The 23,760-nt window shown below is 43.3% G+C and overlaps 1 protein-coding gene across 1 annotated transcript in view; it reads right to left on the reverse strand.

The window, feature by feature from the left end:
• Positions 1–23,086, reverse strand: part of LOC136007303 (transmembrane protease serine 11E-like) — a 43,197-nt gene extending 20,111 nt beyond the window's left edge. The window contains exons 1-5 of the mRNA XM_065665215.1: positions 23,000–23,086; positions 21,881–22,073; positions 14,386–14,507; positions 13,546–13,664; positions 305–372 (exon numbers count right to left, since the gene is read on the reverse strand). Coding sequence (XP_065521287.1) covers positions 305–372; positions 13,546–13,664; positions 14,386–14,507; positions 21,881–22,073; positions 23,000–23,033 — 536 coding nt within the window. The 5' untranslated portion in view covers positions 23,034–23,086. The remainder of the gene's footprint in view (positions 1–304; positions 373–13,545; positions 13,665–14,385; positions 14,508–21,880; positions 22,074–22,999) is intronic.
• Positions 23,087–23,760: the final 674 nt, after the last annotated feature.

A 23,760-nucleotide genomic window follows, 5' to 3' on the forward strand; every position in this document is an offset into this window, starting at 1 on the left:
TTATAGTGAAGCAAATAGTTTTGAAAATGCTTTTTCTTTTTAGATAGCTCAAGTTATATCTGCTTTATTAGCTATAGCTTGCTCAAGATCTGAACACAAACTTGTATATAATTTGGACTAACTGAAGTTTATCTTCTCCATCAAGATCCAAAGGAGAACATGGCTCAGAATATGAATATGCTCAATTGGGGATTATGCTCTGGTTTTACATAAAATACACTTTATTGAATTAGATCAAATGGCCCTCTAGCAGAGCACGTTTCAGTTTATCTCAGCTGCATGCATTTGTTATAATCTCACATACCTCACTCTGATTAAGCGTGAACGGATGTATTTTTTCCTTAAAATGGAATTGTAAAATGTCTTGTCGATCTGTTGAAAAAAGAAAAATATAAGATAACAACAAGTCTCTTCATCGGGGACTGTAGTGATAGAACAAGGGGTAGTGGACTCAAACTAAAACAGGGGAAGTTCAGGTTAGATGTAAGGAAGAAGTTCTTTACTGTCAGGGTGGTGAAGCACTGGAACAGGTTGCCCAAGGAATTTGTGAATGCTTCATCCCTGGCAGTGTTTAAGGCCAGGTTGAATGGAGTCTTGAGCGACATAGTTTAGTGGAGGGTGTCCCTACCATGGCGGGGGGTTGGAACTAGATGATCTTAAGGTCCTTTCCAACCCAAACCAATCTATGATTCTAACAAAAAAGGAGGGAAATTGACCTATTGCTGGAAGGAGCATTCAGAAAGCAGCATTCAGTTACAAACTCATGGTTTACAGACTCGAAGTAACACAGTCCTGGCCAGCCTCTAGATACATTTGCCACAGACTTTTCCTGTTTCCCATTCGTCCTAAGGCACATCATAATAAGTTAACTCATTTTTCTAAATACCCTGTTACTACACCAGTGTGCCAATATAGTGCAGTCCCATCCATTCCCAGGCACAAGAAGGGATATTTAAACATCTTTGAAACACACTGCTGCAATCTCCCAAAGCACAGCTTCCTAAAGGTGGCCTACCGAAAGGCTACAGCATGCTGTGCTCTGCACTGAGCTTCTCTTGTTGGGGTCCTTTCTGATATGGCACTTACCCTTAGACCTGGAGAAGTCTATAGCAAAAATACCAGTGATCTGCCCCTGTGATTTGCCACATGCTAGAGGGATTGGCAAGCGATTCTCATCAGAAATCTAGGACTCATAAGGAATCTATCCCCAAATGACATCTTTGCTGGTGCCTGATTAACCACATCCTGCTTTAGGCTGAATGTTATCTCAACATTGCACGATCAGTCTGAGACAGCACAGTGTGATATAACATGGATGAAATTCTGCCAGGAATGGCTCAGGATCACTGAAGTATTGAGAAATAGCAAAGTCACTAGCGAGTTATGCAGTTCCTCCTGTCAGCAAGAGCCAGCAAACTGAATGTGTTCTGTAAACATCAAATGCATTACGGGAAAAAAGTTCCCTATGTACAAATGCTTTACAGAATCAGGCAAGTTGTCTTTTTATTTGTAGTTTTTAGCCCACAAAGGCTGATTTAGCCAAGTCTCCAGATTTTCTGTCTTCCAAAGGAAAGAAGAAAAAAAAGCAATGGTTCTCAAACTTATATGTTGTATGTTGAAATCTTTCAGTTGCAGAAACAATCACGTAAGCATGAAATCTGGGAGTGATTCCTCCCAAAGAACACAAAGACAGACCTGCTTTCCAGACTTGGCTGTCATAACATGAAGCCTCATGTCATTACACAGTGATACTGAAGCAGAATAGTTTCAAGATGAAAACTGTACATTGTTTTAAGGTGGTTTTAAGCATACATTCATGAAGAAAAATAGAAAAGCTCTTAATGGTCATGCAATGAGCTGGTCTTTAATCTTGCTTTTACTGTTACTTATACATTTAGAACAGACAAACTTCTATAGGAAAATACATCGACTTCAAGCTACTACAAATATGCAGAATGCAATTTATGCAGCCTGTTCCAACACTGCCCCCCTTGGTTATTGGAAGTATTTGCCCTTAGACAAAAAGTTATTTTTAATGATAACATCTGCTTACCGTTTTGTGCACAGTGTTAACTACTTCACTGATGAGTGTGTAAGCAGAAGCATGCAGTTAAGCAGCACTGCCAGCTTCATGGCATGCAGTGGCATGTGCTATCTTTGGCTGCACTGCCACTGAGACCTTCTGCGATCCCTGGGACAGGGACTTGTTTGCCGAGTGCTTTGCAGACAAAAGAGCCTTGAGGTAGGCTGAGGAACACCTCAACCTTTTGTATTGCTAAAAAGTAAAGCAAAAGCAGGCTGACTTTAAGGATTTTGATTGAAGAAGGCAAGAATTCACAATCCCTTGCAAAGGGAGAGTTAACCCTTTATCTCCTCCTGGCAGTTGTGTTTTCAAGGTACCTGTACTGTCTCATCTCAGAGATTGCAAGTGTTTTCACTCGAGTTTCCACTGCGTTTCTGCAGCAGACACAGGGATCCTTACTTCTGCCACCCATTCCCTTGTATATCTTTGCTATAGCCTGAGCTATGTGATTGCGTACCTTATCAAGAAAGACATGCCAGCCAAATATCTGTACCGTGGCCCCTATCTCTCACCTGCTGATGAATGTTTGACAGATATGAATCTGTTGCAAATCTCCACTTTCCTTCAGTGACGATTTGGGTAACTGAATTAACATCAGTAATCTTTATATTCATCCAGATTTTATGTAAAAGCTGTAACAAGATGCTTTCAGATAATAACTTTAATGTTCAGTCTCATGTTTTTACTGTTCATCTTCTGGTAAAGCCTTTAACACCTATATCAAACAGTATACATCTCTCCAGCCTGTTTATAGCTTTCTTTTCAGCTTGAGACACAACCCTGGAAGCAAAAACAGCTAGACCTTTGTCCAGTAACTAGGTGGGACCTGGGCCTGCCTGGGAGAAGCATCTACACTCATTTTAAGTACTTTGATTACAACCACTCATAAGTGACACTGTCATGACCAGATCCCTCAAATTCACCACTGATTAATTGCATCTCACTTGTTTTCCTGGCCCTCGTCTAGCGACTGCTCAGTGGTGACAGTTCCTGCTGCAGGCAAGGTCTATAAGCATTCATAACTAAGCAGCAAGTCCCGCTCTTCTCAAGTGAGCAGTGTTTTCCTGACAGCCTTTATTTTAGCATTTGTTCAACAAGATTTTCTTTAAGTTAACATTTGCTGGCTAGTTTAGCTTAATGCCATCTGGTACATCCTCAGTGTAATTTCAAACCCTCTATCATTTCAACAAAACTTCTCTGCATGCAGTATAATTTGCTAAGACAAACTGGACCTCAATCCTGAGCACTGGTCCATGTATGCCAATGCAGGAACTAACAGTGGCTGGCACCAAAGATGCAACAAGAGGTCAAAACATTCCCACCTGTACAAACACAGCCACAAAGGAAATTCTGCCTTGTTCCTTGAGGCTGGAAGTTCCTTTACACCTTGATGAATAGGACCTGTTTTGCTATTTGATCTTGAATAACTCTGGATCTCATCATTATCCTCTTTTTCTCATGTCACACCATGGCCACCCTCTGAGGCCTGTGAGCAGCCTTCTAAAATCCTCACCGTTTCAGAGTCACCCAGTATGCCCTGCTTCCCAGGGACCAAAAAAAACCCCAAACTCTGGAAGTAGGTCACGTAGTCTGGAACTGACCCAGCAAGATTGGCTGTGTCAGCCCTTGCTCTCTCCCAGCACACACTGCTCTGTGCACAGGGTAACAGGATTTATTTTTTATAAAGCTAGTAAATAAATCCAGTATAAAACTTTTTGATAAATCTCTTAAATTGGCAGAACTTTCCTCTGGAACATTTGCTGAACACCCGGAATTGTGTGATATTCAAAAGTGTTCAGTAGGTTTCATACAATCCCAGACTAGTTCGTATTGGAAGGGACCTTAAAGCTCATCCAGTTCCAAACCCCTGCCATGCGCAGGGGCACCTTCCACTAGAGCAGGTTGCTCAAAGCCCCGTCCAACCTGGCCTTGAACACTGCCCGGGATGGGGCAGCCACAGCTTCTCTGGGAACCCTGTGCCAGTGTCTCACAGTAAAGAATTTCTTCCTAATGTCTAATTTGGGAGCACAAAAATGCTCTTTTTCCCCAATGCTATTGCCCTTTTGCCTGCTTCAAGTTAAGTGTTTAATCCTTCAACAGTAATCTTCATAATATGTTTTTCCTCCTGCTTCATTAGCTCTTTAGGATGTAAAACCTATTAATAGTGATTTGTAAAGCCTATGATTAGAGATTTTTAAAGCTTTCTGACCAAAAATACTAATTGGAACATACTACCTGCTAATTCTGTACCTAGCACCCAACTTGCTGGCCATTTTGCATCCAATTTACAGCTCCACCCAGAACTGACCATAATGCAAATCCAGTAGCAGCTCCCTTGAGAACTGGATATATCTTCTGCCCAGGTTTTGACTGAGGGAGAGAGGGCAAGAGGAGAAAGACAGGAACACCAAACCCTGAAGCTGGCACTGTCCCAAACCAGGATGTGGACATCACACTCCCCTTAGAAACCGATCCAGTGACAGCCCTACAGCCACAGGGCTTGACGAAGGCAAAGAAAATAGACCTGAAGCAGAGCAAGTGTAATGGTAGCCTCCAGCTAACCAGATCAGAAACTTCCGTATCAGAAACCACCCATACACAAAGTTGTGTATGTCTAGTTGGTGACCAGTCACTAGTGGTGTCCTGCAGGGTTTGGTATTGGGGCCAGTGTTGTTTAATATCTTTATTGATGATCTGGATGAGAGGATCAAGTGCATCCTCAGTAAATTTGTAGACAACAGCAACCTGCGTAGGACTGTTGATCTGCTGAAGGGTAGGAGGGCTCTACAGATGAATCTGGACAGGCTGGATTGATGGTCTCAGGCCAATTGTGTGAGGTTCAACAAGGCAAAGTGCTGGGTCCTGCACTTGGGCCACAACAACCCCATGCAACGCTACAGGCTTGGGGAAGAGTGGCTGGAAAGCTGCTATTTGGAAAAGGACCTGGCGGTGCTGATTGGTGGAGCTGAACATGAACCAGCTTGTGCCCAGGCAGCCAAGAAGGCCAACAGCGTCCTGGCCTGTACCAGCAATAGTGTGGCCAGCAGGGTCAGGGCAGTGATCATACCCCTGTACTCGGCACTGCTGAGACCACACCTTGAATCCTGTGCTCAGTTCTGGGCCCCTCACTACAAGAGAGACACTGAGGTGCTGGAGTGGGTCCAGAGAAGGGCAACGGAGCTGCTGAAGGTTCTGAATCACAAGTGTGATGAGAAATGGCTGAGGGAACTGGGGGTGCTCAGTCTGGAGAAGAGAAGGCTCAGGGGGAACCTTATCACTCTCTACAGATACCTGAAAGGAGGTTGCAGTGAGGTGGGGGTTGGTCTCTTCTCCTAAGTAACAAGCAATAGGACAAGAATTAACAGCCTCAAGCTGCACCAGGGGAGTTTTAGATTGGATAATAGGGAAAATTCATTCACCCAGATGGTGGTCAGGCATTGGAACGGGCTGCCCAGGGCAGTGGTGGCATCACCGTTCCTGAAAGTGTTCATAAACCGTGTAGACAAGGCCCTCAGTGACATGGTTTAGTGATAGCCTTGGCAGTCCTGGGGTAACAGTTGGACTTGATGATCTTAAAGGTCTTTTCCAAAGTACTTGATTCTGTGATTCTGTGAAAAAATAGCATGTGTCACAGCAGGCAAGAGCAGTGTGATCCCATGCATCTACAAATGGCATTGCAAACTCTTCACAATGTTTAAAGTCATTGGACTGCTAAAGTTGGGAGGTGACTACCTGTGCTAAAATAAGGAGCTCAGCTGAATGGTTCTTTGAGGTGTCAGCTGCAAAAGGGAAATAACTGACCTTGTACAGTAGTTCCTAAAAAGAGGGGGTTATTTTGGATAAAAGAAATTAACAGGACTAATACATGGGATAATGTCAGGATTTAAAGTACCATGCTTATGCCTAGTGGAACCAATTTCAAAGGCATGCAGTCGCATGAGAGTTTCATTATAGCCATGTAATAGTGACAGCTGGAATTAAGGTCACATAAGTATTCCCATTCCTACTCCCTGCTTTCAATTGTCCATAATTATCTTCCTAAAACTTTCACACTGCCACTGAAATTTTGCCCGCTTAGGGAGAAGATTTCCTAACTTTAAGAGAGAAAAATCAAGGTTGGAGAGAAAATCATCTGGGCCAATACCCAGAGAAGGGCCTTTGTGTATTCCCACCCCCACTCCAAATGAGTATGCTTTTCCCAGGAAAATGACTCTGCACCTTCTGTTTTCTTAAGCAGTAATTAGAGGTAAGGAGTTGAAAGACAGGGACGAATAGCTCTTAGAAAAATAATAGCTTTATGAAAACTAAGGAAGATCAATGGTGATGTATTTTGTATACAAAAAGCATCAACCATGTAAGCTCAGTACTGAATTTGGATTCTCCCTTTTGACAACACCGTGTTCTAAACAACCACTCTCTTGATCAGCCAGATTTCGATCTCAGTGACACTCGTTCACATCTTGAATCACTTCATTGATTTAATTACCCGTAAACAATGCAGTAATTCTGGACTGTGGGTCTGTAATTAAGATAAGGTTCTACCCTTAATCACACACAGTATCAATAACTGCCCTTTATTTAATTTTGAATTCCTTTTCCAGCTCAGGTTCTCATCCATTTTCCTTGTGCACATTTTACAGCTTTTCTTGCCACACACTGGACCTGAATTACAGTTGCTTTGGGGATGGGGGAGGAAGGGGTGTCTGGCTTTGTACGTGTTTATTAGATCTTCTGCCCTGATGAACCAGGAAAAAAAATACACATCAGCTTGTATGCCTATTACTTGAGAAAATTACACTGTGTAAGTTCAAGAATCAAAGAAATTGAAGGATTATTGAATTTAAGTTAGATAAAAAGTTGGATATCAGGCATGTTATTGATAGCCAATCATTTCATCCTGTAAATTCATACTATTTAGGTAGAGCACACTGATGGTTTGAGATCTTACAGGTGAGGAAAAACACTGAACTACAGCTTCATGCACTACACTGCATCAGCTCACACTAGCATTTAGAATTACTTGGTACTTTCCTCAGTATTATTTTAGTTCCCTGTGCTACTGTGACCTATGGGAACAGGAAAAACTGGAAACAAAAGTTAAAGCAAGAAAGCATCTCGATTTTTAAATCAATGCAATATATATGCCTATGTCAGTGGTCTTTTTCTTCTGATTTCAATGGGAATCTCTGAAAAAGGCAACACAAGCAAGATGCAAGGGCTTTCAGTGAGTTATTTCCACTCTCAGTGTACAGCATTTCACCTATATTCTTAAGACCACACCTGTGTATATACATATATAGAGAGTGTGCTGTCACCCTCTAATTCCAGAGCTAAATAAACAAGTTACCACACAGTCATCTTGGCCACTGTTAACATTGCCTTGTGTCCCTGTTTGGCTGAATTACTGGGGAAAGATGCTTTCTGCTTTGTTTCTGGCCCCAGTCGCCCATAGAGGGCAACCTTATTGTACCATGCTAGTCCAAGGACAATGTTTCCTATTCGAGAGAGCCATTCCTTTAAAGTTTCTGATGCAGAAGTTGTCAAATGCCATAAATTTACTTTAGGTTTTGTTGGGTTGTTTTTTTCTTTAAAATGCTTCTTATCTTAATACCTTTTTAAAATATTTTTTTGATTTTCATTTTACAACATTATTTTGCAGAGCAAGAAACAAGGGAGAGTATTTTTAATAAAGTCCATAAAAAACTTCATTTAAGTCTTCACTTCTCTGGCTTTTGTACCATATATGCACTCCAAAATAAAATGGCATTAAGTGAAGAACAGTAAAAAGGTGTATTAAAAGTTCTGTTCTTTTTAATTCATATCAGTACTAAGCAAGTACTTGAAGGAGCACATACAGAGGCTAGGAATGCTTGGGGTTTGAAACTGGGGATTTGTATCTGAAAACAGTGCCATACAGGAAATTAAGCTGCATGATACATCTAAATAGGTGTACTTTCCAACTTGCTCTGAAGAGTCATGTTAGACTCCCTTGAACTTCAGCACACTCACTCTTCCTGGGGCACGTTCAGTTGTCACCTCTAACTTAGTCCTCACAGTCTGGTCTCACAGAGCAAATAGCCTTTAGGAGTGTTTCAAAAACCTGCTGCCTTGGGGATCTGCTCCTACTGAGTCAATCTCCTGGCCCAGGGACCATATAAGGCACTGATTGAGCAAGCCCCACACTTCTGAGCTTTACCTTAACTCCCACATGGAAGATGTGACAAACACACCTCTTGTACAGTTTCAGCCAGCTTTGCGGTTAGCTCTTGGCTCTGAAGCAATTTGTCTTTCACCTCCCAAATACACACATGAACACTTCTGCTCCCCAGGAAGACCTGAGTCACATCTGACACTAAAAAGGCCAAGTGTCATAAAACAGTGGTCTCATCTACTTACTCACTGCTGCCCATCTTTTCAGCTGGGCTTTGTTTGACTTTACCTCAAATGGAAACATGAGCCAGTACTTCAGGCTTTGTCCATTCAGATGTGCAATAACCACAGCTCTAGGATACACAATCCTAACGATACAAGGTACTTCCTGATATCAGGATGGCAAGCTTATCATTGGGTATAAAGCAGAGCCTTTCAATTACAAGCTAGGAACTGAACTAGTTACAAGTTGAAGGCTAACCCATCCACCAAACAAGCTTATCAGATGTTAAATCTCTGCTTTCCATGGAAGCAAGGGTGTCTTTATGGGAATTAAAGAGAGAACACAAAGCAACTCAAACACTGTGACGAGGGTGAATAAAATCTGAATGTGGCAAAGGAACCGAGTCCTTTCCTGACTACCCAATAAGGACTTGAAAAATCTTTCCTATCTCTGAGGATCTCTTCTCAGGTGCTGAAGTGGCTTGATGGAGTTGGCCTTTCACTCTCTACAATAGTCCTTGGCATCCTTCTCTCACCTTAGCTGCCCAAAGAACAGGAGGTGTGTGTGGGGCAGGAGGTCAGTGGCACCTCCTGCCCCTCTGCTTCTCCCACACTGAAGTGAGAGAAATGTACTAATAGCCTCTAAAATCATCATCTCCCAAGGGAGAAAACTGCCTCTTTCATTGCCAGCTCCAGTACAGAGACTCATCAATGAGTTCTTAAGCTGACAAAGAACAGGCACAATCATCAGAACTGTTCTGCAGCATTTTCCTGTGGTATTGCAAGTGCTTCTGCAATACTCGGTAGAGACACTATTTCTAAATTAAACCCACACTAATCCAATTCTATCAGACAGGACAAACTTCAAGAGCTGTATTCATCAAAAATTCCTCCCTCCCAGTATCTATACTTAAGGACACAGGAGATGCTTTTATCACTTGAAGTTACGAAGCAAGATGTCTCTTTCTAAAAGAGATGTCCTGACACACAAAACTGAGTCCTGAGGCAAGAATTACTTAATGAAATTCCGCAACTTCAGTGAGTATACTGGGATAGGCAGTAGTTTCCCAGGAAAGGTACCCAGGTATCTTCTTTATACAATTCCCAGCCACTCTGCTCAGACCCAGGCAGTATTCTGTGGCTGGTTTCAGTGTCATTCTGCGTTGGTTTCACATAGCAGAAGGACGGGGGAGAGCCCAGGTGACTTGCAGGTGATGAGACAAGAAGAGAAAGCCATGCCAGACCATTCTGTGGCTCAGGGCACTCATGGAGAGAAAAGAAACACCTCATTCTCCCACAGCCACCCAGCTAGCAAGGGAGCAAGTCATGCTACATTCATAGCTGCATTCATCCATCCACCCAACCCACAGCCTGCCCTACCATCAAACAGGATCAGGAGAGTAGTGGATAATGAACAAGCCATAGCCTTAGATTCAGGCTGCAGTGTACTATCAGTACAGTGTCTAACACCAGAGTTCACAAAGACACATGGACTAGGACAGGGAGAGCAGCCCAAGAGCAGGGAACAGCTCTGGCCAGAGAAGGTGACAGGGAGATACTAGGTATCAGGGAAAGGAGAAGGGTGGCAGAGGCTGTCCTGCAAGAGGGGAAAGCCCACAACGTCTAGGAGAAAGTATTAGAAGGTTATTGTGGTAAGAAGAGCAGACTGGTACATCTGGAAGTCACTGGTGGGCAAAGTAAAGGCTGGTGTTTATTTTTATGGAGCAACCAGCCATGTACTGAAGGGACCACATATGCTGTGGCTGCTTGGTACTCACTGCCCTCTCACAGATAGACACTTGCCAGCCTTCAGCTGAGTCAGTTCTCATTTAAGATGAGCTTGATGAGGTACTCATTTCAAGCTCTCCTGAATGCATACCTCCTTCCTTTGGGGTCAAAGATGACTTTCCACACTGGACACAAAGCCCCTCCACCCTCCTCCCTGTGCATAAGACAGTTAGTGCTGCTATCCAGAGTAGGAAACTGGGACCATCTCAGTCACCCAGGTCATCTAGAGCTGGCTGCCTCCACTCTCTTCACACATCAGGGTGCCACAGGGGCTGAAGAAGCAAAGCTTAAAACAGTGCCTTGGAAATCTCCCCCAGTATGCTGTTAGTAAGAGGATTAGGGATTCCCAAAGCATTCTTGGGAAATCTGAAAGAATTAATACCTTTTGTGGGTAAAGAAAAAACAAATTCAAATCTGCTGCAGGAGTTGGAGACTAACAGTGGGTAGTTGTGCAGATCAGCCAAGCACCAAGTGAACCCAGTATAAAACAGAGGCTCCTTGGGGAAGGAGCCATTGAGATTATGACTGTGCCCTTTTTATCCAGTGCAAGAGAGCACAATCTGGCATGTTATAGCTTGGCAAGGGAAGAAAAATCGGTCCAGCTAAGAAACCAAGGAGGCTCTGATGAGCTGGAACATCTCCTTTCACAGTGGCAGTTAGTCAGGTCTCCTTTTTCAAGAGAACAGAAAGAAAAGCCTCAGAGCCACTTGCAGGAAGCAAGGCAAGGAGCAAAGACCTTTCATCATCTGTTCCTCAGTCCCCCCAGCTCCACCCCACAAGACATTTTCCAGACTTTCCAGTCAGCCCTGAGATGTTGACTGGTGTACCAGCTTCATCAGCTCTCTGGCATGACCTCGGCTGCATTCCCTCCCACCTTCAATGAGATAAGAGTCAGGAATGTCGTTCACACAATGGGTGTTACTACTCAAGTCTAAAAACCAAAGCAAACACCAGGACATTTGCTGCCAGTTCCAAAGAAGGCATGGGAAGAGTTCCCCTATGGGACCTGAAGCTTCCTTCCTGATGAAACCTCAGCTCTGAAAAGAGCTCCTTTCAGGGTTGTTTTGGGGACAAATGAAGGAGGCCTCATCAGGGAGGGATCGGAGAAGGGAGCACTTGGCAGGGAGTTGCACTAACTCGGGTAATTTGAATGCTTCTGATTATCAGAGATGATTCACTTCTGTTCACTTTGCACCAACTATTGTGAAAGACATCGCATTTATCTGCATTGACTCACTGTTTCACAAGATGAGTTTGAGGTATCGTTACTACTATGACATGGGAAGGCTTGGACATCCAAAACCCTGACACCTACCAGGAAGAGATTACAAAGGGCTTTGGTAAATCCAAACAAATCAGGAAATGTGATAAAACCCTCTCAACTCTCTCCTCATCTATCAAAGATATGGTGTGAAAACCCTGAAGATAAAAATGCCGATGTTCCAAGACAGCTGACTGTCAAGAAGTCAAGAGAATATTTGTGTCTTTGGAAAGATTGCTTCGATTTTTACCAGCACAAGCTGAGTTCTGCTTGCAGAAAATCAGACTTACAAAGAACATGCCATTATTCACTAATAGTATAGTGAATAATTGTACAGAGCCAACTTAGATAAGCTTATGGGCAATTCTCAACCTCATGCATCCTTGTTAGATGGAATGCCTGAAGCTAAAAACACAAGAAGTCAAAGTTTACGGCAGCGACCATTTATATCAGCTAACCTAAAATTACAGCAAAGAACTCACCAAATCTGAGAGGGAGGTAGAAGTTAATGGCTGAATGCAAGACAGCTCTTCAGAAAAGTCATGGGAATGAAGGAAAGGCAACAAGTTATCTATGTTTGGTAGGGTGTTACTTATCAGGCACAATTAACATGCCCTGAAATAATGGTTCTCACTGTTCAACCAGCACTGGTAGTTACTGTCACTACTATCAGAGGTGCTCAACACCCATAGAGGAGACAGGGTTTCTACAACATTGGCTTCCATTCAAGCATCTAAATTCATAGCTATGTTTAGGGGAAATCTGACTGCATTGGACACTGTCTGAAATAACTTCTCAGTTACAATAAGTGTTTCTTTGCCAAAGGAGGCGCATCTTTAAAAAATGAAGAGGGAATGGAGTGGGAGAAAGGGATGCAGCTTTACTCAGTGAAGTGTAATTCCTCAGACTTCTACCCACCCCTTGCCTTCCTCCCACCTCAGCAATACACAATGTCTTGTTCAGGGAGAACATTCCCTCTCCAAGGTCCTATATCACAAGGTTAAAAGCCTGCAATTATCAGGTAATAGTTGTAGAGTGGTAGCAACTAAATAAATGCAGCTTATGTAAGACTCTGTACATACAGATATGCACCAGAAGCAGATCTTGGGAAACCTGGTACAGTCCCCGCTAGGCAAAGAGGGCAGAAAAGAAACAAGCCCAGAAAAGAGGACAACTTGACTAAGACCTCTGAGGCTTTTAGCAGGGGAGCCAGGAAAAGATGCTAGCACTGCCAAATCCTTACATAGCACCCTAGTTCTCCAGAGCAACGTTCACCACAGCTCACGTTTTGCTGTGGACAAGTGGCATGGCCCTGATTACATGACAGTGGGGAGCAAAGTACTGATTGTCCTGTTAAACTGAGTATCTGTGCAAGGTTGCTAAACAGGAGGCAGGAGATACAAATTGGACTCTGATGAATGAAACACAAAAAGATACAACCACAATCACATGCTTATTGCAGTAAAGAGCTGAACTCTGTAATTAGCATCTGTGGGGAAGTGTCTCAAAGAGAAAACAAGAAAGGAAATTGCGATGTGTCTATTTATTTCCATAGCTACTCTATGACTGAGAGCCACTCAGCAGCCTCTGCTATTTGTAGGAGGGTTTCCCAACAAAACATACCAAAGGTGCAGGAAAAGGGCTTGTGTTTTGTTTTCTCACCACACAGTAACAGTCTGACAGGTTCCCCACCCCACAAAAGAGAGGGTGTAAAAGCATGCTTTCCTATGAGACGGTGGGGCATAAATCACAAATCAGGGCAGGGAAAGAGAACACACACACAAATGATTACTGATAAAGGAAAAAGCTGAGATTATGTCAATATCTAGTTCACCACTGCAGGGGAAAAAAGAAGTGACATGCTAGAACAAGTTGACTGGCAAGTGCCCGGTCTGTCAGGTAAGGTCATGATCCATGGTCTGCTAACCATGGGGGCTCAGGGTACACCAGACACCCATGGTCTAAGAGTGTGCTGTTCACGTTAATGACTCCTGTATTATCACACAGTTCTTAACAGAAAGGCACAACAGTCCAAACTTACCAGTCTCTCAACCCTCTCGCTCAGGTCTCTAAACCTTCCTGAGGACTGTCTGGACAATTCATTGTTGTACCGGATGTTGGTGATTTTTATGTTGGCGCTGTAATAGAACAGCTTCTGATCTGTAAGCGAAAGAAGAGGAACAGGCAATACTCAAAGCACCAAGATGCTTGAAGTTCTGAGAAACGCCTGGGTCTCACTGCTACTCAGACATCTAGGGGGTGGATGAGCCTTCACCTGTATCCAACCCATTCAAATACAGCTTCCAAAAGGTATGAGAGCTCAGCTGAGTTATGTGATGTAAGCCAAGCAAGGACAAAAAGCCTGGTTTCCCCAATGGTTACTATTTGTGGCCAACCACCACCGCATTGCGCTCACACAGGGGTCACACTTTGGGCTCACAAGTGGCATCTTGCTGGTCAGTTTACCTTTGTTTCTGGTTTGCATACCCACTCAACACCAAGCCCTGGCAGGCAGCTGCTGGTGATCAGGGCAAGGGAACAGAGAAACACCACGGGTAGAAACAGGCTGAAGGCTGTTTGTTACTCACATAAAGGAGACCAGAAGACTTGTGTGTTGACCTCATCACAGAAAGAGATCATGAGAAAGAAGTGGAAACAAGAGAAAGCCAACAGAAACCATAGCCTTAAACCACCCTGCACAGCATGAAATGTTCCCAAGACATCTGCAAAGATGCTAAATAAAGAAGGAAAGAGAGCTGTAGAGAAGCCAGTGGGTTTCCCCAGAATGGTGGGACAGGCTGGTGGAAAGCAAGCTCCCAGCATTGTGTCACACAAGAAACAAGGAAATTCACCACACATAGGAATGTTACATTAAACTTACCATATGCCAAAAAATAAGCTAGAAGACCAATGGTGATAGCTGCTGCCACTGCTGCTCCAATAACAATCAGAGCAATTTTCCAGGGCTCAAAATGTCTTATTTTGATGGCTGGCTGGTGAATTCTGAGAGAAAATAAAAACAAAGGGTGAAGATTAATACAAGATCCTTTTCTGTTTGAACACCCCACACCCCAAAACGAAGCTCCCTCAACATCGGCTGAGTCTTCCCAGCAGCATTAATTGACTTCTCACCCAACAGCCTTGAATTGAAGCCATGACTCAAGACTATTTTGAAATAGATGCTGGGATATACAAGAAGTCACAGAACACAGACAGGGTTTGAGGTGGTGGGGGAGAGTGGGGGTGTTTGGGGGGGGGGGTTGGTTTAGTTTTGTGGTTTGGGTGGTTTTGTTAGGTTTGTTTGGTTTATTTGTTGTTTGCTTGTGTTTTTTATTGTTAAGGCCAGATAGGAGTCCCACTGAACACCTTCCTATGTGACCCCCGACTGGAGATCTGCAAGGGTAAAACTTATTTTATCAGTTAGGTGAACTTTCATACAGCAGTGGAGGCGGATTTCAGTTGGTTAAACAAATCAGTTGTCACAGACACACTGGCACTTCTGCTCCCAAAACCGCTTTGTAGAATAAAAAGCATCCCATGCTTTGTATAGGATATATCTGTGGAAGCTGCTCAGTCCATTTCAGCCTGCAAAACAGGGCTGGGCAAAAGAAGAGAGATATTTCAGAGGACCAGCCTGTGCTTCCTGTTTCGCTCAGACTAAATCTAAAAGCAAAAGGTAAGCACTGCTTTAGCTGTATTTGCTGTGGGGATGGAATGACAGGGACGGGCAAGGACACGTGAATGGACCAAGGTAGATAGGTAGGAAGCCTCACCAACTGCTTCTCTTTGACATACTCTTAATTACACAAGTGTTAATCCAAATTAACACAAAGGAAGTCAATAGTCAGTAGGTCAATATTACAGTTGGACAAAAAATTGCCTGAAAAAGATTACTTACAGCAAATTCTGGCTTTGACTATAAATTCAAAGACATATGAAGACACTTAAAGCTGTACTTTCTACTATGTTATCAGCCATTACAAAATACAGGACAGGAAGCCACAATTTCTGACAAGAGTCCTTCATTCTAGGAGCCAGGTACCTCATTCACACAAACATGCACCCCCTCAGGCCAAGGTACAGCCAGCCCCAGGAAAGCAGGCTGCAGGGATCCTCTCCTGAGGGTATGAGGCATCCCACGTTCCTAACAGAATACATACAGCTCATTTCTGAAACATACATCTCATGAGCCGTAAGTTTAAACACGCTAAAATAAGCTGGAAATAATTGCAAGTGACCACTGCAGCTGTGCGTGGGAACGAGACGCCAAGCACACTGTGCATAAATGCCAAAGCAGGTATTGATATTTCATTCTGATTTCAATGTAAAGCCTTACAATTAAAGCCTTATTACTTCAGCTTGGAAAACAACTGACTCACGTGAGGCTAAACATCGTGACATTTGTTTGAGTGAAAATAGGAAAACTCGTTTGTCACTCCTATCTGTTCAGACTTGTCCTGGATCTCTCATATCAGTGCAAGAGCAGTTTCAGGCTAGAAGTAATATGGCCAGGACACAGTTAAATATCGAGTACTAGGTAGTTTGGAACCTTTTCAGGGTTTTTTTGTGCATAGTATAACACTTTTTCTAACTCTCATGTTTCCCTTTCAAGTGCCATGGCACCATTCAGCAAACAGAAACCCCAGCCTGCAACTGCTACTCACACATGTAATTTTAACTCACACACGTGACTTTCACTTCATTCATGAAACGTGTTTGGGAGCATCATGTCAGAGGGGTGCAGAGGGGACTCAGCATCAGCTTCTAAACTGGATTTCCTCAGACAAGAACCTGTTTTGATAAATACATCTTAGATAGTCACATAATAGAGGGGAGGGCTGGTTTGGGACTTGGGGTGTCGATTTTTTCATTCCTTTTTTTCCTGAATAAACTTTCCCAAATATTTTTAAACAAAAAAAAAAATATTTGTTTAATGCAGTTGAACAACAATATGAAACAACTGTTAAGGTTTACTCTTCGCTCCTAATTTGGTTTAAAAACAAAAACTGGTTTTAAAAACAAAAGATATTTTTGAGTAAAATGTTCTTGGTCAGGCTGTACCATCTTGATACTTCGCCATCTGAATAAAGGATTTGAAGGAGGATTTGAAATCCAGGTTTTTAAAGATATCTGTGAGAGAAAAACAAAGATTTCTGTCCTGATCCTTTCCTGTTCCCATTAACTTTGAGCTTTATTGCTGCTTTGCTCTGTCTCCTGAGGTTCATTTCTCAACAATCAATTATTTAATTTGACATGAAGTTGTAAATGCTCCATCCCTGACAGTGTTTAAGGCCAGGCTGGACGGAGCCTTGGGCGACATGGTCTAGTGGAAGGTGTCCCTGCCCATGGCAGTGGAGTTGGAACTAGATGAACTAGATTTTCCAACCCAAACCATTCTATGATTCTATGTCCCATTGTGTAAAGTTGGACAGTGTTTACAGGGATTCAAGAGAAGTAACTATTCCAGAACTGAAACAGCTTCCATCCACATGATGGCCCATCAGAGCCTGACTACTCTGCAGAGAGCTGATAGAAGTTGAACAGTGGACATTTGTTTTCTCAGATCAGAGTCAAGCAGCCCCTGTTAACTCCTTGGGAACTAAGAGAACAACAGAGGGGGAACAGGGAGCGTAACACAGAAATGCACAGCAGAATTAGAAACACTTCAGCTGAGGTGCTCACTGAAATCCAGCAGAGGAGAAATAGTTTTTTTAAGCCTGACCCAAACACCAGCTGAAAGCCTCCCACTAACCTCATCAGGCTTTCTGATAAGGGTCTCTTCTGCCTGCAGCCTAAGTGGGGGTCCTCTCCACCCCAGAGACCACACAGTAATCTTAAATAGAGCACAGTCAGGAACTGGGTTTCATCTCTCTGCAGAAGACAGAGAGAGTCCCTGATTAAGATTTGTCTGATTAGGAAGAGGAGTGAAATATTTGCTGACAAAGATAAATGACAAAAACTGTTATAAAACCATTCCTCTGCCATAACCATTTTACTTGGTTGTCCTCTCTTTTGTTTCCTCATTATCCCTAACACTGTCCTGGCTTTTTCACCTGGTATCCAGCTGGCATTTCCTAGAAATACCCACTGAGATATGTCCTATGGTGGTAGGTGACTTGGAGCCCTGCATTCTGCATTCGAGTTCCTCCCCCCCACTCCTAGAACACAAAGAAGCCCCCAGAAACCCTGTCCTCAACAGCTCACACTAATAAACACAGAGCCTGAGTGATCCCTCTACTTACGCACTTTACAAGGCAGATATAAGAAGGACATAGTTAATTACGTCTGTGAACTTCCAGTAATGGGGGGGGGGGGGGGGGGAAGTCAGTCTCAGAGGAAAACTAAACTCTTACATAATATCCTAACTTGTTTCATTTGAAAGGGTGCCATTTATCGTAAACAGCACACTGAAATATGCATGCACTTGCCTCACTGCGGCCTGAAACTGTTGGTTTGCAAAAGAAAGGAGGGCCTTTTACCTAGTGGAATTTAAATAGCATAACTGAAACTGCCTGTTTCGGAGGAAAAGCCTCAGAGGTCTTCCTCAGCAGGGCAGAAAACACACTCTGACACCTACGGGAACCCCTCCAGTGAGGTTCGAATCAGAGACAGTGTCTTGCTAAGTCAGCATGCACCATATCTGCTTTGGCATGCATGCACTAACAGTGTCCGCTCAAGAAAGGTGCTGACAGGACAGCCTAACAGCCAAACCCGAAACAGTCACCTAAAGATGATCTCTTGTGGGCTATTAAATGTCCTTTGGGTTTAGTCCTATAAGAAAGGCACGCTTAGACAAGTTTTCTACCCCATGTGGTACTTCTCTCTTACTAAGGTGCTTCAAGAAAAATGAATGATAAAACCCTACCATCAGCCTTAGTAATAATCATAATATATAAACAAGAATGTAATAGGGCAGTGATGGTGTTTTAACCTCTTTACCAAAATAAACCTCTTTACTGGTACACGGAACAACACTGTAAAACAACTATACATACATCGGTCCTCAGGAGTTCAGCAAATCTGATACAACAGACCAGCCCTTCTGCCTGAGTGATACTTTGTGTGCAGCTATGACAGCTTATATCCACTGAGAATCTGACCCAAAGTATCCCATTTTTCTTGTGGCCTGGGAGCTTGCGTTTATGGCTGAATAATAAGTTTTTCCTAGGCTGGGTAGATAAACGGTGAGATACTGTAATCTAGCAATGTATTTTCACTGAACAGAGATGGCCCCATTTCTTCATGGGAGAAATGCTGCTAAAATTAGAGGAGGCTCTTAAACAAGAGGTTCAGCTGAGGCTCTGAAATCACAGATTGTTCTCCATTGGCAGAGAAACCAGACAATTCCCATGTTCCATTCTGTATGAAATCTGTCACCCTGTTACTACCAAAACCTATGCACAGACCACATGAGGTATTCAGATTGTCTTGTATCTTTCACATGAAAATGTCAAATTAAGCCGTACCAAGCTTTGTGTTAGCTTGACTTGATTCAGAATGGAGATCTCTGTGTAACCAGAAATGCAGATACCAAACAAGTATGTGATGGGAGCAGAATGACTTGACTTTGAAAGCTTATGCTCACCCAAAATGCCCAATCCTAAAATTGTGAAAAACTTAAGTAAGGTGCTTCTGCAACACACTCTAACAGGAACAGCAGAGGCCGAAGGAGCTGTGGGATTTATACTGGGGCTGGCTCAGTTGATGACGACAACTAGATTTTAAGACTCAGGAGGAGGTCCTTTCTCATTCTGTTTTTCCAGTTTAAAATGGTCAGAAACTGAGTGAGCATGGCAAGGAAACACAAACTGTACCAACTGTGTAAGAGTTAAACCAGGTGTGGTGTGTGCCAGAATCAGATGTATTTCACTAGGTTTTACCAGAATCAGGATCTACTCTGGGGCAAACCGCGTAGAATAGGTTTCTATTTGGTACCATGCGGGAACTGTACCTGCTTCTTGCAATGATCAAGGTTAACTCCCAGTAATGACGATGGGACATGAGTGTCCCTGCGCCAGGGCTGATATCCATTTCCTGCTACACTTCAGCAGTCTGTACCTTACACTCATTTTGCCCACACTCATTTTGCCCACCAATTTGCATGACAAATTGGTGCAGGTGGCACTGCATTTCCACCTACACATTCACTTTTAGGCCACCATATACAGCACCGGCCACTCTGTAGATCTCCCTGCCAGTGGCACAAGACCTTAACAAGGAAGTTATGGCATGACACTGCATTTGCTTCCCAGACTGCAGGACACAGCACAACAGAAGAGGGACAAGACCAGCAAGGCTGTTTGCTCCACCCTGCTTTCCTTAGCAGCTTTGCTTCCTGAAGGATTTTATGGAACACTCATTCCAATGAGTTGAAATGTTGTTAAGAGCCATAACTGAAGCACTGCCCTTATAAGAGACTAAGGCACAGCATGTGATGAGCTCCACGCTCTGATCTGCATTCCTGCCCAAAGAACTCTGGACATTGAACAGGCTGCACAGGGTCTTTGATTAAGACAGGGCAGTCTCCATCCCTTCCCAAACACGTAAATATTTAATTACCCAACACACATTTCAACATACTTTAGATTATTTTACAATATCTATTTATTTTGTTTAGATTGTTTTATAATAATCTAAACAACTATTTAAACAACTAAATCCTTTCCCAATTAGGAGGAGACCAAACTGGACTCAGGTGTTGTTTAACTACCTTCTAGGACTCTTATTAAAATCACTTACAACACTGTTGGTATCAATAAGACACAGCATCTAAATTTACGTCTAACTAGAAAAAGAAATGGCTTTCCAATTCTGCAAGGTAGAGAACTCTCACTCAGTTTTGCTTTTCTATGTAACATGCACAAACTGGTATCCACAACTGATGGTGATTTCTTTCTCACCGAACTTAGCAGAATAACTTTTAAGGTAGGGATATTATACATAGCAGAAGGTATTGAGCTGGGTATCACAAAAGAGTACAGAACCAAAAGCTGAACTCAGTCTTCTCCTGGCAAAGCCAACACTATTGACTAAAATGACACTGTCCATGCAAAATGAGAAAAACACATAAGTGGGCATGAAGTGGACGTTTTGTGAATCCAGACACAATGTTTGCTTTATCAGCATGTCCAGAAATTATTAAAACAAATGAACAAATAAACCCAAACCACAACATTTTTAAGAATACGGAGGACAGATTAAAAAACAAGCGCTATCTTGCAAGCATCCACAGCTGTTTGCCCAAAGCAATGCCAGAGACGAGACTGGTGTTGAAGTCTTCAGCAATCACAGTGAACCTCAGCCATGCAGCCAAATCATTAGGGTGTTAATCAAATTCTTTTGTATTTTTGTTTCTGAGGTCCTACTTTCAAGCTTCATCAATCCCTGAGGCAACAACAAAAAACAAGCTCAAGGAGACTGAGCCTCTCCTGTTGCCACTTGAATCCAGGAGCCAGAGCATTTAGACAGAAATAGCAAATTCCAGGAGACATTTATGACCAGATCCCTGCTCTGCCCCAATAGAGCACAGAACAGCATCACAGCCAGGAGACTTATCTTTGTAAAAACACTCTGAGCTTTCCAGCACTGTCTGAAATATCGTTACAGTAAAACAAAACTAAAGATGTCCAGCACCTCCGACTGCACAACATCATTGAGACAATACACCTCGTCATTACACCCTAGAATCACAGTTTTTTCCTTAAAAGTAACAGGGTTAAAACTGGAATGGTGAATAACTGTAGTGCTCTCTTTATGCAGTTGTGCTGCCGTCACTGATTTAACTGGGACTTTTTGCAGGGTTTGGGGGGAAACAATATTACAACTAGACCTGACCAAAAGCCATGGTTTCCAAAAATCATGTTACTAACATTTCATTTGGACACAAAAGAGCCTCCTGGATTCTGCACTGCTGCAATAAAAGCCTGCTGGGCTTTTATTGACAACCACAGGGAGGAAAAACAAGTGTCAACCTGAGCAATCACATCATCTTTCTAAACAGAAAGCAAATCTTTGTGCTTCTGGCCATGCTAGGGAAGGATTTCTCACTCCAGCCATAGCCACATCATTTTTTTCATCCAGACCACAACCTGCAAAACCTTCCTTTCACCCTGTAACTTGCTGCTTAATTTCCCTCTGTCTATCATCCCTTTTCAGGCTGCATATTTCAGGCATATCCATGATGGACCCTAAATCTAAAAGGATGAAAGGGGCAGAGATAGAGCAGTAAGGTCCAAGATCAGGCAAGAGAACAAACAGATCTCTCTTCTGGACTTACGGATGTGTCCTTGAAGTCCTAAAGCTGCCCTATAGTCAGCATCCTTTATCACCATTATACCTCCCAACCAGACTTGTGAAGTTAAAAACACACCACCTACTTTTGAAGATCCCATGGTAGGTCCCGGTAGGTCTGGTAGCCTTTCTGACCGCCAACCAAGGCTTGACTAAAGTCTGGACTGCGTAGTGAATGCTGCTGGAAGACGCAGGAGTCGCACTGACTGGTGTGATGGGAAGGGAAAGGTGTTGAATGAAGATCCTTCATTGAGGCACGGCTGAGCAACACCCAGCACCCTGTGGGTTATTGCAAAACGAGGGAGCGAACTTCAGAATAAAAACAAACAGAGGCAAGCATGGAGTTGATAAGGACACTTCAGATCAGCTCCGCATCAAAGAGCTCCCCAGGCAGAGATGGACAGAGCAGATAAACCAGCCCAGGCAAGATGACTTGTTCTTCACCACAGCAGAACAGGAAGTGCGTGAGATTTCCCTTTTCCAGCCTCCCTTTCTGTCCAGCTTGTATCTCTACAGCAGGCCTTCTCCTGAGCAGCAGCACCTTCTACCATACGCGCACTGCAGAAACCACATGGGACAGGCACCACACTACCAGCAGTCACTTGCTTCCTGAGACAGCCGACACAAAGGCTGAACACAACAGACACAAATGGCTTGGTCAGCCAAGCCTGATCTCCCTTGGTGCTCACTCCTCCACAGCTGTCCTGGACTCCCTTGGCATCAGGGACATGACAACTATAAGTATCCAGCCTCCTAATTACATGTTAGTCATTTAATGGTTGGCATAACCCCGCCTGTGGAAAATGCTTACTCTGTGAAAAAGGCCACCAATCTCCTTGGAATTCCCTTCTCCCAGCACAAACATGATTCTTCAGAGGTAGCTGGAAAGGGTTAAAATGGATATTCCCTTCTCCCAGCACAAACGGGATTCTTCAGAGCCAGCTGGAAAAGGGAGAAGTGGCTATTCTCTAGCAAGAGATTCTATACTTGCAAAATTCATGCCAAACCAAAGAGGAAAGTTACCAGAAACCAGACTTCTCATCATGGTTTATCATCTTCTATATGCTTAGATTTGTGCCAAAACATTTAAAACATTCGGTTTTCCAATAAAGTCTCAAGATTTCACAGTAATTTTTATGGGAGCATTTGCTACCTTCCAACTCCCCAAGAAAAAACAGCAAGAGGAAGATTTCACCTAATCATACCAAGTCCTTTTCCAGCTTCCCCAAAGATGCCCATTCGCAAGCATTTCAATGCAGTTATGGAAGCACATCTCTGGACGGTTCATCTTCGGACTGCAGGACAAGCTGAGCACTGCTGCATGGTATCTTCTGTTTCGCTAACAGGATCGATCAAATCGATTGGGGTTTTTTGGCTTCTCCCAGCTCTCTGTAGAAAGGGCATCATTGCAGTTACCTGCCTTGTGTGGGGCTTTACTGAGTGAACACACAGTTGCCTGCCAAGTACTAGCATCCTCCCTGAGCATCCCTCCCCCCCCCCCCCCTCCCCCCCCCCAGCCCTGTGATTTTCTTTCTCAAGATTAGCAAAACTCAGAAAAGTTTGTGCACAAAATAATCCCTGTTCCACCCGGGAACACCACTCCAGCACTCAGCGGGGTGCTGAAGATGATTACAAACCAATTCCATCCGGGGGTCAAGAAAATACCTTAGAATTCCTTGGTTCGTTCTTTGTTTTGTTTGGGTTTTTTTTTAATGCTGTGACCAGAAACCCTGTCATCCTTACAAAACACAGCCCTAGAATACAGACAAAAGCTTAATTAAGTTTGGGATGCAAGACAAAAAAGCACATAGCAATTTCTGCGCAGAATGGTCAGGCTGAGGCTGTTCATAGCGGTCTCCTCTGCACTGTTACTGGTTTAATTAGTATTTAGAGGATACTAATCAGGTGCCCTGAGTACCCCGGCCAAGCACATTGGGAAAAGATGGCTCTTAAAGAGTTTACCCTG

The sequence above is a fragment of the Lathamus discolor genome, chromosome 1 (assembly GCF_037157495.1).
Source record: "Lathamus discolor isolate bLatDis1 chromosome 1, bLatDis1.hap1, whole genome shotgun sequence".
NCBI lineage: Eukaryota > Metazoa > Chordata > Aves > Psittaciformes > Psittacidae > Lathamus > Lathamus discolor.